Source organism: Cucumis melo, chromosome 8 (genome assembly GCF_025177605.1).
Source record: "Cucumis melo cultivar AY chromosome 8, USDA_Cmelo_AY_1.0, whole genome shotgun sequence".
Taxonomy (NCBI): domain Eukaryota; kingdom Viridiplantae; phylum Streptophyta; class Magnoliopsida; order Cucurbitales; family Cucurbitaceae; genus Cucumis; species Cucumis melo.
This window is the reverse complement of record NC_066864.1, coordinates 23,822,641-23,842,692: the sequence shown is the minus strand read 5'-3', so window position 1 is coordinate 23,842,692 and position 20,052 is coordinate 23,822,641. Positions and strand designations below refer to the sequence as shown.

The 20,052-nt window shown below is 35.0% G+C and overlaps 1 protein-coding gene across 2 annotated transcripts; it reads right to left on the bottom strand.

The window, feature by feature from the left end:
• Positions 1-4,478: 4,478 nt before the first annotated feature.
• LOC103486017 (ribosome biogenesis protein WDR12 homolog) lies at positions 4,479-11,626 on the bottom strand. 2 transcript variants are annotated; one of them, XM_008443810.3, is made up of 15 exons: positions 11,285-11,564; positions 10,754-10,927; positions 10,471-10,663; positions 10,253-10,353; positions 9,981-10,087; positions 9,555-9,590; positions 9,355-9,440; positions 7,774-7,832; positions 7,579-7,689; positions 7,337-7,459; positions 6,792-6,935; positions 5,379-5,487; positions 5,162-5,298; positions 5,012-5,047; positions 4,479-4,920 (listed from the first exon to the last, which is right to left on the bottom strand). In XM_008443810.3, exons 3-15 carry the CDS (start codon positions 10,631-10,633, stop codon positions 4,828-4,830), a joined length of 1,305 nt encoding a protein of 434 aa, XP_008442032.1. In that variant the 5' UTR covers positions 10,634-10,663; positions 10,754-10,927; positions 11,285-11,564; the 3' UTR covers positions 4,479-4,827. The 2 variants fall into 2 exon arrangements, with proteins under 2 accessions (XP_008442032.1, XP_008442030.1); XM_008443808.3 differs by lacking the exon at positions 10,754-10,927 and having other exon boundaries at positions 11,285-11,626.
• Between the last annotated feature and the right edge of the window lie 8,426 nt (positions 11,627-20,052).

The following is a 20,052-nucleotide window of genomic DNA, read 5'->3' as shown; positions in this document are numbered from 1 at the left end:
GCAAGGTAACTGGTTCACCTAAACTAGTAAGGTTCGTGGGTCTAGTTTGATACATCGGCTTGATCGTATTCTGGTTAATGGTGACTGACTAGCTGCTTGGCCTAGTTCGAGAGTTAGTTTTTTCCCTTGGGGTATTTCTGATCAGTCCCCTATTTTATTCTACCCTAGCTTTCAGTAGAGACAGATGGTGGTGTTTTTTCGTTTCTTTAACCATTAGGTTGAGGATTCTTCTTTTATTAATGTTGTCTCGTCGATTTAGGTTCACCATAACGATGTTTCTACGGTTGTAAGTCTCATGAGAAATTTACATAACCTCAAATCTGTCGTTCGTAGACATTTTGGTCGGCATATTCAAAGACTTGGTGAGGAGGTTCGTATTGCTAAAGAAACCATGGATAGGACTCAGAGAGAGGTTGAGTGTAATCCTATGTCGGATGTTTTGAGTTGTCAAGCAGTTGTGGCCACTAAGGCCTTTTAAACAGCTCTTAGATTGGAGGAAGCCTCTCTTCGTCAAAATTCCAAGATTCGTTGGTTGGAGCTTGATGATCAGAATACTGCCTTCCTCCATCATATTGTTCGTTCTCGTATGAGCCATAATTCTTTTCTTTCTTTAGTTGATTCAGATGGCTCTAGATTAACTTCTCATGATGGGGTAGTCCAGTTGGCAGTTAATTACTTTCGTAACAGTTTAGGTTCCCAGGGGATTGGCTATAGGAAGTTGTCTCCCGTTCAGGTGGTTAGAAGAGTGTTTTCAAACGTTATAGGCTCCTAGTAGCAGTGAGGAGGTTAGGAGAGTCTTATTTTCTATGGATAGTGGAAAGGCTCCTAGTCCTAATGGGTTCTCTGTTGGGTTCTTCAAAGGTGCCTAGTTTATGGTTGGAGAGGATTTTTGTGATGTTGTTTTGTATTTCTTTGAGACTTGTATCTTCCTCAAGGAGTTAATGCTACTGCTATTACTATCATTTCTAAGCATTGTAAGGTTGAACGTATGGAGGACTTCAGGCCTATTTCTTGTAGTAATGTAATATACAAATGCATTCTAAGATCTTGACCGATAGGCTCCGTGTATGGCTTCCTTCTTTTATCAATGGTAATCAGTCTGCTTTTATTCCTAGGAGGAGTATTATTGATAATATTCTACTTTGTCAAGAGCTTGTTGGGGTTATCGTATAAACTCTGGTAAGCCTCTATGTACTATGAATGTTGATCTTCAAAAAGCTTATGACTCTATTAACTCAGACTTTCTATTTGGCCTATTGATGGCTATTGGTACTCCCTTGAGGTTTGTGAGTTGGCTTAGGGCCTGTGTTACTTTCCCAATGTTCTCCTTTATGATTAATGGCTCATTTGAGGGGTTTTTCATGGCAGGAAAGGTTTAAGGCAAATCCTTTATCTCCATTCCTTTTTGTTATGGTGATGGAGGTTCTTTCTCGTATGTTAAATAGGCATCCCCATAGTTTCCAATTTCATTAGCGTTGTGATAAGGTTAGTTTAACTCATCTGACCTTTGCTGATGACCTTATGATTTTTTGTATTGCTGATAATTCCACTCTGAGTTTTGTTTGTGATACTCTTCAAAAGTTTAGTGAGCTTTTGGGTTTGTTTGCTAATATTAGGAAAAGCTCTATTTTTGTTACGGGGGTTAGTAATGAGGCTGCTTCTAGTCTGGCTGCCAGTTTGGATTTTGTTCTTGGAAACCCCCATATTCGCTATCTAGGGCTTCCTTTACTTTCTGGTAGGTTACGTCTTAATGATTGTGTGCCTCTTATTCAACATATTATTAGTCGGGTTCGTTTTTGGTTTGCTAGAGTTGTATCTTTTGTTAGTAGATTGTAACTTGTTCGTTCTATGATTCGCAGTCTTTAGATTTACTAGGCTAGTGTACTTGTCCTACCTGCGAGTGTGCATCATGAGGCGGATAAAATCCTGAGGTCTTATCTTTAGAGGGGTAAGAAGGATTGCAGAGGGGTGTTAAGGTGGCTTGGGTAGAGGTGTGTCTTTCTTTTAAGGAGGGTGGGCTTGCTATCCGTGATGAACCTTCTTGGAATATTGCGAGTAGTATGAAGATTCCTTGGTTGTTGTTGACGAGTTCGGCTTCACTTTGGGTGGCTTGAGTTGAGGTATATATTCTTAAGTAGAGGTCATTGTGGGTGGTTAATAGTGGCGTGGGTCGGTCTTAGTGTCGTCAGACTATCTTTCGTAACCAGGATAGTTTAAAAGAGAATGTTTGGGTAGAGGTGGGAGATGGCAGGAGATGTAGAGTGTGGCTTGATCTGTGGTTGCAGGGAAGTCCTATCCTTGAGCAAATTGAAGAGAGGGTGCTTTATGATGCGGCGAGTCAAATGGAGGCTAGACTTTTTGAGTTTATTGTTTCGGATAGATGGGTCTAGGTTCGTAGTCGTTAGGGTGGTTTTTTAGTCGTGAGTACGTGGGATACTATTCATCCTCAGAGTGGTTAAGTTTTTTGGGCTGGTTTATTGTGGGGTGGGGGAATGTTCTCAAGCATTCCTTTTGTGCGTGGTTGGCCATTAAAGATAGGTTGGGCACTAAAAATAGGTTGTGCAGGTGGGATAGTTCGATTCCGCTGTCGTGCATTCTTTGTCAGGGGGTATCGAGTCTCGTGATCATTTGTTCTTTTCGTTTCCTTTCGGGGGGATGTTTGATCTCAGGTCTTTCAGGTTATGACTTCCTTTCATAGGATTGGGTATTGGGGGGTTGAGTTGTCTTGGATTTGTCGTCAGGGTATTGGGAAGGGTGTGAGGAGGAAGCTGTGATGCGTTCTCTAGTGTGCTATGATCTACTTTATCTTGAAGAAGCGTAATCATCGTCTCCATGGTGGTCAGGCTCGTGATCCCATTGTCCTTTTCCAGCTTATTCACACCTGTATTCATGTTCATGTTGTTTCTTGGCGTGAGGATGCTCATGATCTTATTTAGCTTGTTTTATTTTTCTTTTTTGTCTGCTTGTCATTGGGTTGTGGGGTTTTTTCTTTTTCTTAGTGTAGTCGTTCTCCCTTGTTTTGTGAGAATGTTTTGAGTTTGTTGTTTGTCTTTTTATGACTTTGATGTTCTTTCTTTAACTGCTTTTGTTATGCTTTTTGTTTCTTTTTGTGTTTTGAGCGTTTACTACTCTGTTGCCTTGGCCTCAGACTGTGAGGTCCTCCTTGTTGTTGTATAATAATATTACCTTTTCAAGAAAAAACATTAAAATGATTAATGTTGGCATCTAAAGTAATCATGAAAAATCATCTTTAAATAGATGATCAAGCAACAATTTGTTCATCGAGATATGTTTTGTAAAAACGTAGAAAAAAGGAAATGAAACAATGTATAAACAATGTTTCATAAAATCTAATAAAAAAATTTAAATATTTGGACAATTTTGAAAATATGATCTAAGTATAGATCTATTTGGCTAATTATTCCCAATCATAAGATTGGGACAATGATTTGATTTAAGTTTTGAAGTAATTAGATATCCATGATATTGAAAAAGTAGGATATCATGTATCGTTAAAAGAATTACTTTTTTTCTTTTGAAATTTACTGATGATTCAATTTTAGCATCTATTAAATAAATAAAAAGAGAAATTTGTATGGATAAGAAATATAGTAAAAAATACCTTAAATAAACTATAGAAAATTCGATAGATTTTATTATATTTTATAAATAGTTTCTATTTTTTTTTTTTTTTGCTATATTCGAAAATGTTCGCAAATAATTACTATTTATTATTTATAACAAGCTAAATTTTATATTTATTACTTATTCACATGTCTATTATTTATCTTAATAGACATAGGCATTTCTTTTCTCATTACAACTATTTTTATTTCCATCCCTAATAGAACATTTGTTTATTAATAATACTAGTGGTCTATAAACGATAAATAATTATCATATATAATAGTGAGTGTGCATATTTTCACAATATATAGACCGGAGGATTACTCCTTAACTACACCTTAGTTAAGTCATGCATATCTACTATTATTTGTTATCAATTTTTATTTCTTCAAATTAAATGACCCAAATCAAAATTTTCATTAAATTATTGTGATATTATTTCATTAAGTTATTAAACGGAATGCAATTTGAAAAGAAACAGCAGTTTGTTAAATATTGCTAATTGACAATTGAATATGATGCTGATTAAATAAAACATCAACTCTAACAAATCTTTCATGGTAGTTAAAATATATATATATATGTATGTATGTATATATATATAATTAATACATTTAAGATAAAAGTAGAAAAGACCAAAAATACTATTTAGTAAGCATTTCGATTTGTATCATCATTCAAGAAGTTATTGGGTAAACAAACTCAAAAAAGAATGAATTATAAATAACAAAGCGTCAGTTTCTCAAGTTTCACTCTGCCTATTTAAAAATATGCAATTTTACCTTTTATATTTCCCTTTTGATACAGCTCTACCCAAAACTGGAAAGTACAAAACTAAGAAGCAACAAAGATTGGGACTGTTGCAAGCATCCAAGAGCCTTTTCATTAACTGGAAAGTACAAAACTAAGAAGCAACAAAGATTGGGACTGTTGCAAGCATCCAAGAGCCTTTTCATTAACTGGAAAGTACAAAACTAAGAAGCAACAAAGATTGGGACTGTTGCAAGCATCCAAGAGCCTTTTCATTAACTGGAAAGTACAAAACTAAGAAGCAACAAAGATTGGGACTGTTGCAAGCATCCAAGAGCCTTTTCATTAACTGGAAAGTACAAAACTAAGAAGCAACAAAGATTGGGACTGTTGCAAGCATCCAAGAGCCTTTTCATAGTCACGAAAATCACCATAGCTGTAGCTTTTAACTTACGAAACATAAATTCCCGACGAAATGTGCAGTTTAGAGTCTGCCCCGCCACTGACAACACTGTCATCTTTCCACCAATCAGCAGATAGTACCTGAAATTTGCAACATATTCACCAATGGAACCAAAGATTGTACGTACATGGCAAAGGCTACATTCCAGAGGAAGGGGAATTAAATGGGTACCTTATCTTTGTGAGAGTCGATTACAGCTAAAGGCCACTGTAAGATGAACAAAAAAAAAAAAGAAGAAAAAACAATTTTACCACAAGGTCAATGCATTTAATTCATAATAACGAATAATAGAGAGCATAATAGAATAATATTCGAGTGTACCGCAGTTCTTAGATCCCACAGCATAACTTTCCCATCATATGATGCAGACAGCAAATGGAACCAAGATTTTTCGTGCCACTTGCAAGCCGAAACCCAGGAAGTATGAGATGAGAACTGAAAGATAGGACTTGAAGTTCCTATAAAAAATCACATCATTAGAAACAGGAAGTACTTTAAGAGGGAAATTTCTCTGCAGCTCATTTCCAGTCTCGTATACCTGGCTTACGAGGATCCCATATCCGAATGGTTGGGTCCGAGCCACCGGCAGCAATGAGAGAGGAACCTTCACCTCCAATGTCGAGGCAGTTGAGTGCCTTACCACATACCTGCCAACGGGGACGATTGGATTCATCTTTCATGAAAGATCAATTAACATGAAGACATAAGATAGTTCATTCAAAGTAAGGGAACCTTAGCTAAATTGTCATAAATTGCCAAAGGACCTTCGCCTGCTGCTTCACGACAGGTATGTAACAACCAATAACATGCACATAAATGGGATACTTTCTTCTTTTCTTTTCTTTTTTCTCTTTTTTTGAGAGGAAATAGATATTTATATTTCAAGCAAGACAAAAGAGAGAACCTAGCCGCGGAGGTAGAGAACCCCCCCCCCCCCCCCCCCCCCCCCCAAAAAAAAAAAACGACAATAATTACAAAAGAATCCAATGTAATTGGTACAAACCAGGCCATGTGTTGCACGGCCGTCTAAATAGAATTAAAAGAACCAAACGTATCTTCAAAACTTCGGCTATTTCTTTCCTTTCATAAACACCAAAGGGAAGGTGGGAAGCGCATTTCCATAATCCTGCCTCTACCAACATAGAAGGGACAATCAAGGTTTTCCATCATCCAATATCCCTCCCTCTCTTCCATCATCTAAAGGGGATATTTTCAATTGTCTAATATCCCTCCCTCACTACTGCTAACAGTTTCAAACTATCAAAGCCTTTTAAAACGATTAAAATCACTTGTCATGTTCAAATCACCCTGAAACAAAACATAGTTTTAATCATACAAAAATAATTTTAATCGAACGGAAGACATTTGTAAAAATGTGAGATCAGACTGGTAGAACACCAGTAAGATGTGTTCTTATTCAATTGATATAAACCTCAATATTACAAAGAAGAATCGATGAATATCAATTCTAAGATGAAAATAACAGAAATAACTGATAGAACACCAGGAAGAGTGCAGGAAAACTACCCACAAACTGATCTCCCCTTTCTTCTTTCACCAACTACCTATTTATGACCATGTAACTGCCTACTTATCTAATTACCCTTATACCCCTGCCCTATACTAATCTAGGTATCTAACACAAACATTATATTGATTTCACTTTTGAATGAATAAAGATATGTTTTGAAACAAATTTGAACATGATAAAAGTAACTTTTAACTATTTCAAAACTACTTCCAAACATGTCCTAACAACTTCTATACATGTTTAATGTATTTCCAGGAGATCAAGCTTTGCAGACCACATTTTAATAAAAGCAAATTTCTAAAGAAAAATTCATGGATATGGTGAATGCATACCTTCCTCCTACGGACACCCACCTCATGCATTTAAAACAAAAAATCCAAAAAGTCAAAACACTTGCACAAGGAGAGTTCAGAATCTTACATGATTAAACAAAACATTGCCCGTCTCAACATCCCATTTTCTAACAGAATGGTCCCACGATACTGAATAAATTTCTTCATGCTTTGGCCATGCAACTGACGATACAGATTGTGAATGACCATCAAGTGTAGCAACAGAGTCCTCCTGTTAGATATGTTTTTATACATTAATTTAATCCAGAGTTTCTTGACATAAGCTCCATTACAGAACAAAATTACAATGCAGAAAATAAAAATTGGTTGGTAACAACAGTTATTTTTCATGAAACTCTCATTAAGGAAACTCAAATTAGTCAAAACAGGGTAGAAGTGAGAATCCAGGTCATAAAGTGACCCAATCTGTAACCATTTGACAAACACAAACATTTAACTAGTATTGGAGCCATTCCTTTTCCTTGTTTTCATTACCATAATCTAGCATTTTCCATAACCCTCCTGAAATTGGAGCTTCACAGTAAAACATGTTCTCCAGTGGTAAACTAATACCGAGTCTTGTAACATGATGTAGATTCAATTAACTAAAAAAGAACAAAAACAAAGTTTAACCTCTAACTGAGATTCTTCAGCCTTGTTATTCATTTTTCTCTTCTTAATGGAGACATCGCCTTCAGACTGATGCTCATCCGTTCGCCATAACTTGATTGTGTGATCCCAAGAACCTGAGCAGATCTACATTACAAAATAAAAAGATCAAAGTAACATGTGTTGAACTTGGGAGTTGATAGCTGCAGCTTTCACTTTTTACTTGAACAGATTTACACAAAAGAACCATAAGAATGAGACTGTACCAGGTGTCCAGATTTCTGTGATGCAACACTTTGTACAGACAATCTATGTCCTTTCAATATTTTGAAAGGCCTTAATTTGGTAGGGTTTTTAACTCGATCGTCTTTTGAATACTTCAAATAGAAACAAGAAAGATTGTTTTGTTAGATTATCAATTACATCAGTACAACTTTAAACCTGTACTTTTTCAAAGTTACCTTCCATAGCCTGAGTGTTCGATCCTTTGAAGCAGTGGCAAGAGTGACATTAGTTGCTTCTGTATTAGCATGGCCAAAAGTTAATAAATCATAGACACTATAGAGTGGAATAAAAATGGGAAATTAAAATACCAATTCAAAATTCACACTTGAATTAAAGAATCGCATTTCAGTAAAATAATAAAATTTAAAGTATTAGAAGACTAGTATTTTACTGGAAAATCAGATATAGTTTATATGGCAACAAGGTCTGAAACCCAATGATTCAGAAGTTTCTGAAATCGAAAAGATATTGATAATATATTTGAGAAGAATGCCACTTGCACAAGAAACTAGAAGTTCAGACACAAGGATTTCCTAGCACTTTCAGTGAAGAAAACGTGGGTTAAAGATTAACCATGAAACGTGGACGCACATCTCAGCATGTACAACAAATTTCTCAAACACAACTGATTCAAAATGTTCATGTTAACATGAAATATTCTGATTCATTAAAATACTATTTATTATAAATAACAATAACCAATTGTTATCAATTAAAAAAATAAATAAACAAAAAGGGCATCCTACACTTGGAAAAAGAAGTAGAAATCGAATAAATATAGTGATGATTTGATATAGAAAATAGGAGCAAGTGCTTACAAGCATTGTTTTAAAAAGCAATCAAGGCTTGCCTCAAAGCACATATGCCTTAGTCAAAGCATAAGATGCTTTCGCCTTCACGAAAACATATTGACACTAGGGCTGTTTGGCCCAAGGGTTATCAACGTGGGGTTAACCCTTGTTTGAGAGAAGGGTTATCATAACCCTTGTTTTAGGGTTACCATAACCCCTCTTCCCTCTCTCTCCTTCTTCTTAAACCTTTTTCAATTTCCCATAACCCAATCTCTTCAATTCCCCTATAAAACCACCTTTTTAAACTCTTCCCCCAAACACATCTTATCATAAAACTAACTTTTTAAACTCTTTCCCCAAACACATGTTATGATAAAACTAGGTTTATCATAACACTAGTTTTATCATAACACTAACCCTCCATAACTCGACCCTTCCCCAAACGGCCCTATCTCTACACATCGTCCAATTGTCAAAAAAATAATGTTGATTTGTTTAGTTCTTCAAAAACAGTAAGTTTGAGTTGTAACAATTTGAATGAGGACTACTTTTACTGCTTTAACTTCAAAAAATATTGAAGACAAAACTTATTGTTATAAATTAATCCTATTAATAACAATAGTAGTAGTTGTAATGATAGAGACATCTTTTTTAAATTACTAGATAAGTGAATTATGCAGCAAATTTTCTGTTCACTTTTCTATGACTATCATGTTTAGCATTACTTGGTCATACCAATTAAGAATTCGAAAAATGTTTATAATTCACTATTTGAGGCTTACGCCTTATACCACCTAAGGAGGGCTTAAGCCTTGCCTCTTCAAGAGGAAAAACCTCAACACATTTATCCTTTGAAAGCATTGCTTACAAGAAATAATTAATAATCTGATATAGAAAAAAAAAATATCTACTAATACAACAGGCAAAGAATCGTTCAATGTCCAAGCTATTAATTGTAGTAAATACCTCCAGGGTTCACAATACAAACAGAAGATATGGCATCACTGTGACCTTCAAGAATATGCGTACACAATCCCGCAGACTCCCACACCCTAAGGAACAATAAGAGAAGTTTTTAGGTTGTTCACGAAACTGTAGTAACAAAGGCAACAGCTTTTGTGTTCCTTCAAGTACTAAAAGACATATTACAAAAAACAACAGATTACCTTCCTAAGCCATCATAACAACCTGTCAAAATGAACCTGCAAAATACAAGTGAATACATAACTACAACTATTTATTGTAAAGAGACAGCAATAACAGTTTAATGATGAGCATATAAGCTGTTACTACTAAGAAAAAAATAATAACTATGAGTATCCACATTCAATAAAATACACTACACTGTTCTACATGCAGCTATAGAAAAAGTTTTATTGTATGTCTTTATCTTTGACACTCAGATAACTAAACTGAAAGGGAAAGAAGTGGCACTATCATCACTAAATCTTTAGAACTTGCAGGCATTTTTAAAGTGTGTGTGTGTGTGTGTGTGTGAGAGAGAGAGAGAGAGAGAGAGAGAGACGAAAGTGATAGTAAGAATTACAGATGACTAATAGATAACAAAGTAGATGTTGCATTCAAGTGCTTACCCAGGACAAGACCCATCAACTGCACTGACCCAATCATCATGAACAGAAGGCTCTTCCTCCCTACGTGGGGCAACCGCCTTAAAGTACTCAATTTCCAATGTTTTTTCCTATTTTATGCCACAATAACAGATAAGATCTTCAACTCACAAAATCCAATCTAAACAAACTCGATATTTTGAGAATTCTAAAGTTTCTCATTTTGTTTCCACACAGCTTTGTAGCTAAAAATTGATAAAATAAATAAACAATACAAGTAGCCCAAATTATATTACCGCTGAGATGCCCTTGGCAAGAAGGAACTTCTCCAGCGACATTCTGACAAGCTCACCATCAATTAGAAAATCAAATGGTTCTTCTTCCCACTCAGGATTCCCTATCCAGTAATAATTTTTAATTAATGAAAAAGTAAGTTTATATGAAGCTCAGAAACATGGTTCCAGCCAAATATCAAATAACCAGAAGACATCGTAGACAAGATCAGAGAGAATACCAGCAGAAAGAAGATTGTTAACAACGGTGGAAAGACCCAGTCTTGTTAGGTTAGAGGGAATGGCAATGGCATTCGCTGGAACTTTGAAAGGAGCCTTGAGTTTGGTGATAAACCGCACTTGAATTCGGCGAGAAGTGTCCTCAAAATCCCCATCAATATCCATTGCTATCTCTACGAATCAGTAATCCAATATCTGCAGCACATATCACCGCAAGAAAAATCATGAATTGCAAAGGTTGAAAACAAGAAACAGTTTTACAGAGAAAAAGTTACAAAGTACAACCTTTGTGCAAAAACCTAGGAAGAACGGACACAGATACAGATTCCCGATACGATAGGATAAGGCACTTCATCGACTACTAGAAAATACTAGTATATGGATACGTCTAGGATACGTCATTTTATAACCAAATCCCTAAATACATATTAGCATCACAAAGTCCCTAGCACAAAGTCCCTAGCACAAAGTAGACTAGATATTAGAAAAACTTCAAGCGTTCAAATCTTAAACTTCCATAGCATCATTATCAACAAATGAACTCTAACTCGTGTATAAGAGCTTTTTTTTATTGCATTGCCAATAGAAATTTCCACCCCCATCACCTAATTTAAGAATTTTGGTCACATATTTCCAAAGAGGTTTTGTTGCATCTTCAACAATGGAGGAGGTTGAGTTTATGGAAGTAGAAGATTGGCCCTGGCTTGAGCATGAAGATGCCATTTTACCTAACTACTGTTTAAATTAAAATTTGGGGATTTTCAAATTTCACAACAGTGTGGGAAAAAGAACAAAGAGCTTAGAAATCAAACTAACCAGCGACGATGGCAGCAAGGTGCGGCGAGGTGAGGCGAGGTCGACAATGGCGGCGAGCTGAGGCGCGACAACGAAGAGGAGATGGAGAACTGAATTGATCTAAGTCACAGCGGTGGTCTAGGTCAGTGCGAGCAGAGGTGCGGCGGTCGACAGAAACGTGCGGCGGCGCTGAAGATGGGCGGACGGTCTAGCGGCTGAGTAAGAAGCGAGGTTTTGGGTTTTGGGTTTTGGGTTTCAGTTTGGAAAATTTGTAGAGAAATTGTATGGAATGACCAAAATAGAATCACCCGTTTTGATAAATAACCATTTTTAAAAAATGTATATGGCCAAATAAAAAATGGGAAATTGCCAGAATTAGGATATTGAAGATTTTTGGCATGTGTTTTAAATTCAAGGACTTTTTAGGACAAATGAGTACTTAAAATGTCAAAATTGCCTTTCATCGAAAACCTAATGGTGCGTTTGGGGGAATGGTTAATTTAGAGAATGGTTAGTTTAGAGAATGGTTAGTATTATATAAAACTAGTGTTATGTTGAACCTAGTTTTATCGTAACCCTTGTTTGGGTGAAGGATTTAGAAACGTAGTTTTATGATAATAATTGTTTGGGGAAAGGGTTATGATAGTTTTATGAATAAGATGTGTTTGGAGGAAGGGTTAGGTAGGTAAGTTTAGATAGAATTTTTTATAAAATTTATTTGGGGAAAGTGTTATATGGGTTGGGTTAATAATTTTTTTATGTAGTATAATATTTTTTAAATTAGATTGTAAATATGATAAAAAAAATTATTGAATACTCTTTTACAAAAGCGTCGAACCCGTCTTATTACAAATAATTTATTCTATGTGTAATGTCCAATTTCAAATTAATTTATGAACATATTGTGAAAAATTTATTAAAAATCATTATTTAGAAATACAAATTCATTGTTTGCTATTTGTAATTAGCGATAGCAACATCCCCCTATTTTGAACATATATAATTACGTGGTATAACGCCTGCGTGAAATTTTGAATGTTTATCCAATTGCAAATTTAATTAAAAGCTTATCTACATCGGTTATGAATTGTTTGTTACGAATTTGCAATTTTATTTTACTAACTTTGTAACATAGTTTGACCACTCATTTATATGTTTGAATTGATGGTGGTAAGGAGTGATGTAAATTGGTATTTATTATGTAAAGTATGATTTTACGTTAGCTAATTTGAAAAATACATTAGTTGATTATTGTGTTATATGTTAAACATTCCCGTTATACTAATTTACTTACATTATATGGTACTTAATTGCATGATTTGAAGATAGATGAAAGTTGAAAAACATATTGATATTGTATATGTATATTGATCTTGCATATGTAAAAACTACGTAAAGAAGATATTTAAACTACATAATGTATACACATTAGAAACCAAATGTAGTTTAACAAAACATTCATAATAAATTCATACAAAACCCATAAAAATAAATTACAAAAAAAATATTGAAGTTCGTAACAATAGAAAATAAATTACAATCCTTAGTGTAAGTGACTATAATATATGAAACAAAACAATTGAATGCCTACAAACGGCAATTACAATAGTTCCTCTTAGAAGAGTATACTCGTGAATGGTGAGATTCTGCATAAGATAAACATCATTGTTAACATTTGTACATAAGACAGAATATAGAAGAAAAAATATTTGAAAGAATATTACGTATATATACCTTCAATGACGACCAATACGACTCGAAATCAACATTGAATGACTAAAGGCATTAATACTTAACATGGAAAGTTTAAGAAAATGCTATTTTTTTTTTTAAATTGATAGCCTCAGAGTTTTGAAATCCATTCAACATAATGAATGAAATTCCATAGTAGTAGAAACATCAAAAGCGAATGGAAAAAAGACAAAGAAGCGTATAAGGTAAACATAGCATGTAAGTACATACAAAAGAGTGCCTAATTGAGGAAGTATGAAAAGACAGAAACACAAAGAAGCGTATAAGGTAAACAAAGCATATAAGTACATACAAAAGAGTGCCTAATTGAGGAAGTATGAAAAGGCAGAAACACAAAGAAGCGTATAAGGTAAAAATAGCATATAAGTACATACAAAAGAGTGCCTAATTGAGGAAGTAGGAAAAGGCAAAAACACAAAGAAGCGTCTAAGGTAAACATAGCATATAAGTACATACAAAAGAGTGCCTAATCGAGGAAGTATGAAAAGACAAAAACACAAAGAAGCGTATAAGGTAAACATAGCATATAAGTACATACAAAAGAGTGCCTAATCGAGGAAGTATGAAAAGGCAGAAACAAGGCATAAACATAGGTCGCCAAACAGTGCACAAACATACATTTTCCCAAAGAGGATATTCATGACAATTTGGAGGCCGCTATATTGAATACAATTGAGACAAAAATAGACAATAGATATATGTGAAAAATTAAAAAAAATTGCATAAACCAGATTTCATATAAACCAAATCAATGAATGAAATTGAGCAAAAAGAAATTCAGAAATCTATCATACTACTCATCATCGACTGTGTTTTAAAAAGAGTAATGAAATTGAGCAATACCTCCCTACCATGCTCGGGTAAAACCAATTGCTGGCGAAGACAAAGCATCGAATATGTTCTACATCAGTCCAGGGCAAGGTCGAACGGCAAATTGAACACCGAGCAGCAAGGAAGGGTTGCTTCAAGGGTAACACGCACATGCGTGTTCACACAGAACACGTAAAGAAATTTGAAAACGGTTTCAATTTGGAGGCAGCGTCGGTAGAGGGCCGCCTTCAACAAACCCCAATCCGTTTTCAAAAGTGAGAGAGACGGATGAGAGAGATCAAGATCGGCAACTTTCATTCCGTGTATGAAACCCTTTTTCGAAAATAAGGGGGATAAGCAGATTTTCGGCTAAAAGAACAAAAAATAAACAAAAAATACGCTTTCAAGAACGTAATACAGACAATAATGGAAGGCGAAAGTGAACGAAGTCGAAAAGAAGAAAAAATTTTCACCAATGGAGCCTCAATGACGAAGGCGTACGGAGGCCTTAATCGAACGTAATACACGGTTGAAAGAAGGCGAAAATACGGAGGCGAAAGTGAAGGAAGAAGATGAAGCGTAAACATGGTTGAAAGAAGACGGCAACACGGGTTGAAGGAGGCGGCAATACGGGTTCAACGAGGCGTAACACGGATTGGAAAGAAAATTTGGCAGGGGGATTTCAAATAAATTTTTTTATGAAATCGGTTTATGGAAATCCTAAAACTAAGGTTTCCATAAACCGTGGGCCAAACGGGGGTTAGGGTTGGGCTAACCCAAGCCCACAGTGCTAACCCTAACCCCAAACAACCCCTAAGTTTTCCCATGACTTTGTCGATTGACAGGGACTACAATGGTGCTCAGGACACGCATGTACCAACTGAGTTAGACTTTTAACTATTGTTTTAAGTGATTTAAGTAAGCAATGAGACCGATGTAATGCTACAAACTTATCAAAATTAAATCAATTAGAATACTATCCAATGGCCATATGATGCAACTTTCACACAAATAGCAAGTCTTGCAAAGATCAATAATGAATTATTCAAAATGAACTTTTAGATACTTTCTTTTATCTCATGGACATCTCTCACCTATCTCCCAACTCTCCAACTTTAAATGTCTAACCCTATATCAAATTTTCAATTGTTTTAGATGATTTCAGGTGGTTTTATTCTAGTTTAGGCTTAACTTTTAGGTACTTTTTTTTCATCTTACAGATATCTCACACATTTCTCCAAACTTCCAAAATTGAAATTTCTAATTTCAAATCAATTTTATACGTGTTTAGGGTGATTTAAAGGTAATTTAGAGTGATTTTAAAACATATTTTAAGCAAGCTTTTTTCTTAAAGTTATTTATCTTGCAACTATATCGCAAACACCTCACACTTATCTCTCAACTTTCATAATGGAAATTTCTAACTCAAAATCAATTTCATACGTGTTTTAGGTGATATAAAACTTGAAATATGCAACTCCAAATTTATTTATACTTGTGTTTAGGTAATTTAGGGCAATTTTACACATGTTTTGAGGTATTTCAAATTCGAACATTGTGAGATATTGCAAGATTGTCACCACTTGCTTGAGAAGACACAGAATAGTCGATGAAACGGTTAATCTTAAAAGAAAATAAAAATAAGTTTTCACTTATCTTTTTTACAATCTGATTAGATACTAAAATAAAATAAACAATTTTACAATAAAAAAATCAATAAAATAGTTTATGAAATCTAGACTTGAGTTCGAGAGTCATTTGTGTATAGAAAGTTGTTGGTCATTCGCAACACTCATTTAGAAAATGATGACCACATTTAAATATGAATTAAAGATATTCTTAAGTTTTTTTTTAAATAAAATAAATGGAAGAAATTTCAATCTGACTATATTGAGAAACAAAAAAACTTCTTACCTCAAGAATGTGAGAAATGGATCTTTTAAAAAATATAACAAAGCGGCAAAATATTTACACTGTATAGAACAATTTCGTAAACGAAAAAAGCCCACAGACACACCATGAAAAATACCAAAAATGCCCTGTTAATCACGTCATCAACAACGCATGCATAATATATTTGTACACGATTGTTTAGATTTGGCTATTGTTTGGTACACAATCGTTTAGATTTGGCTACAATTTATTTTTTCAATTTTATCGTTTAATTTTGTTACACAATCGTTTAATTTGGTTACACGATCGTTTAATTTTGGACTCAAATCTAAATGATTTTTTCTTTTAAATTTGGTACACGATTGTAACGCCCCGAAAATTTAAGGTAAAAATTTTTCTCGTTTTATGTAAAATGCAAGTTGATATAATAATAATATAATATTAATTATATTATTATTATTATTAATGTTTATTTTATTGGTTATAATATTAATATTATAAATATTATTATAAATTAATATTATAGAAATAATGTTATTTCTAAAACAATAAAATAAATTATTATTTATTTAATATTAATATTATTAATATATTATTATTATTACTTTATTATTATTATTATTATTATTTGTATTTAATATATATAATTATTATTTAATTTAAATTATTAATATTAATTAGTTATTAAGAATTATATATATATATATATATATATATATATATATATAATAAATTTTTTTAAAACAAAACCCTAACCGCGCCGCCTACCCCCCCCCCCCCCCCCCCCCGTTTTTCTTTCGTTTTCTCCTTCTTCCTCCTCGCGCGCGCAGCCCCCTCCATCTCCGCTTTCTCTCCCGCACGCCGCCGGCCATCTATTTTCCCCTTCATTCTCTTCTCCTTCGTCTTCTTCTCTTCGGCTTCTTCATCCGGCACTCAGACGTCGCCCGCGCGCTTTCGTCGGCCGTCCACTTCGGTGTTCGCACATCACCGGCGGGAGGCATCAGCGACGGCCGTCCCCGACTACTCTTCTTCGCAGTTCCGCGTGCACGGCCAGCCGTCGGCCGTTTCTGCCTTGGTGGTAAAACGTCAGCCGTCGTCGACGAAAGAAACCGGGCAATCCATCTCTGCCATCGCCGCCGCGTTCCGCCGCCGGGAGTGTGAAGATTAAATCGGCTCCAAGCCGGCTGTCCAAGCCGAGCCGAGATCGCTGCCCAAGCCGAGCCGCAATCCCTGTCCAAGCCGAGCCGCGAGCCGAGCCCCAAGCCGAGCGAGCCGCGAGCCGAGCCGCGAGCCGAGTAAGCCGAGCCGAGCCGAGTCCAAGCCGAGCCGAGCCGAGACCAAGCCGAGCCGAGCCGAGTCGAGCTCCTTGTTTCGCCAAGCCACCTAAGCCTTCCTTCCTCCGCTCCGGGTCACGGCGAGTCTTCGGTAAGGATTGTTTTCGATGAATTCTCTAATGTTGCTACATCCGATTAGAGTTTGAATATTGGAATAAGATATGGCCCTACTTTTCTCCCTTGAAGGTAGTACAGAGTTGACGCTTAAGTTCTCGGGTTCCGCGGCAGACCTGGTTAGAGATAGATTCCTTTCCTTGGGTAAGTCAACGGATATCGCTTCTGACCTTTTTAAAACGGCTTCTACTAAAGTCGGCTACTAAAACTTTCGTGTTTCGTTTAGGTGGATCTGTTGAGCGTGGTTTCGATCTAGGGGCATAACCGAGTTTCAGGTAAGGGTTTTCCTACTACTGGACCCTGAGTCCAGGCTAAAACCGTAGTAATCCACAGGGGATTACACGTTAGTGACTGTACTGAATATCTGTATGCGTGTTGACTGTTAAGTACTGATATTATATTTTGTCTGATGAAAATATATTGTGACTGCTATTTGTGGATTGAAATCTTATGTTGATGGACCCTAAAGTTACGGTTCAGTATGTAGTAAAACACTGGTCTGGATGTGGTTCATGGAGTTTGGACGGGGAAGGACAGTGAGTCCGGTTTTTGGTTGGTTAGTCGATTGGATCTAGGGTTTTCCCTAATGGTGTGCGAGTTGGTAATACACATAGCAACTGAGAGTGTAGATGTCTAAACCTATACTATCTGACTGACAAAGCCTATGGCGGGACTGTGATATGAATGCCGTTGGGATGTGACTGATGTAGACAGTTAGTTTGGACTGAGGAATAACGGTTAGCTTCATCTATGGGGTAGTGTGCCTTACGGATATGTGCGTCCTTCGGGAGCACTAGACTGATATGTGCATCCTTCGGGGGCACTAGACTGATATGTGCATCCTTCGGGAGCACTAGACTGATATGTGCATCCTTCGGGAGCACTAGACTGATATGTGCGTTCCACGGAACCACTAGACTGTTATGTAGGGTACCCCCGAATAGGAAGTTAACTGTTGTCCCCTAACGGACCCAGTAGTGGGTCCCTTACTGGGTATGTTTATACTCACCCTTTCTCTTCTTTAACTTTTCAGGTAGGGGTACAGCGAGGGGCAGACCGACGAGAGGCAGGAAGGATGCGTGAAGGCCATATGGACGCGTCTGTTTTTCTTTCGCTTCCGCTATGTATTTTGCCAGAATATTTTGATTGTGATTTTTGGACTGGTGACTTAACATTTTATCTTGTGACTTTTTGAATTATTTAAAATACGGCCCGAAACTGTCTTTTGTAAGGTTTATACTGTTTTAATGAATCGTACCTGGTCCGTTTTAAATTTTATGTTGAATTGTCGAGTTTTGGTATTTAGTAGTGACCTCAGCTTAGTCCGGAAAAGTTGGGTCGTTACAACGATCATTTATATTCGACTAAATAATTTTCTTTAATTCTTTTGGTACACAATTGTTTATTGTTTTTACACGATCGTTTATTTTTTTAAGATTCTTTAGTACACAATCGTTTAGATTTGGCTAAATGATTTTTTTTAATTCTTTTGGTACACGATCGTTTAGATTTGTCTAAACGATTATTTATTTTTTTTACACCATTGTTTACCTTTTTTACACGATCGTTTACATTTGGCTACTCCAATCTAAATGATTTTTTTTCAAAATTCTTTATACACGATCTTTTAGATTTTGCTATTTTTTGTACATAGTCGTTTAAAAGACGTAAAAAAAAAGGAATAGAAGAAAGACGATGAAAAGAAATCGCAGCGAAAAAAAGAAGAGGAAAAGAAGAATGACGATGGAAAAAAATTGTAGTGGAAAAAAAGAAGAGGAAAAAAGAAAGATGATGAAAGAAATCGCAACGAGAAGGAAAAGAAAGATGGAAGGGTAAACCTGTAATATTTAAAAAATTGCTAACTTCATGGGTTTTGTTACACGGGCCGTAAATAGTTTGGTGTTTTGTTATATTCATGAAAATTAATCCATTTGAGAAATTGTTATAATTTCTCAAAATCAAATTCTTCTTAGGAATAATCTTCTAATAAAGAAATTGTTTGAAAACATTAATTAAATTTATTTTTTCTTGGGATAAATTCTCTGACTCCTAAAGATATTAATCTCCTACCCCATGAATTCTAAAAAATTAGACTTCCATATTTCCTGGATTTCTTCATATGAATTTTTTAGAAGAAAAACATTCGTTAACAACTCTTTAGAAATAATAGATTGATTTTTTTTAATGTTGGAAGAAAATTATGTTTCAAGAAAAGATTTAAGAATGAGAATTAGATAGCAATAGTAAGCTTTAAGATTTAGTTAAATCCTAAGTAAAGATCGAAGGTTAGCAAATTATTAAGAGAAAGGAAAGTAAGTATTATTATTTAAGAGTTACTAAAGAAGAATAGATCTACTTGATATGTAATGTTCTTTTATTTTTCTAAAGGTTTTATATAAAATAAAGAATTAAAGATAATTATGGGCTCTAAAGGGTGTTGGTTGTGAAGCATGAGAGTCGAGAAAGGTTAGTTGATAAATATGTTTAAATAAGTTAATCGTGAGTTGATATGCATATCTTCCAAAGATTTAGTTAAAACTAAAGTATAAAGCAGAGCATGTTTAAATATCAAAGTATAAGCTTTCAACATGTTTTCATAAAAATAAGTAAGACATTATTAGTCAAAGAAATTTTGACCATAATTATATATATATAATTAACCATAATCCTTAAATCTCACCAAAATAATTAGCTAATGTCATTTGACCCAAAATCAAAACTTTAGCAACACCAAAAATTCCAATTTCAATAATTAATTAAATATTCTTCCAATGAATATTTAATTATTTCTTATTTTCACAAAATTAAATAATACTCAACAAATATCTCTATTTAACACCAAATAATTCCAACATAATAACTTAAACCAAAATAATTAAATTTAAA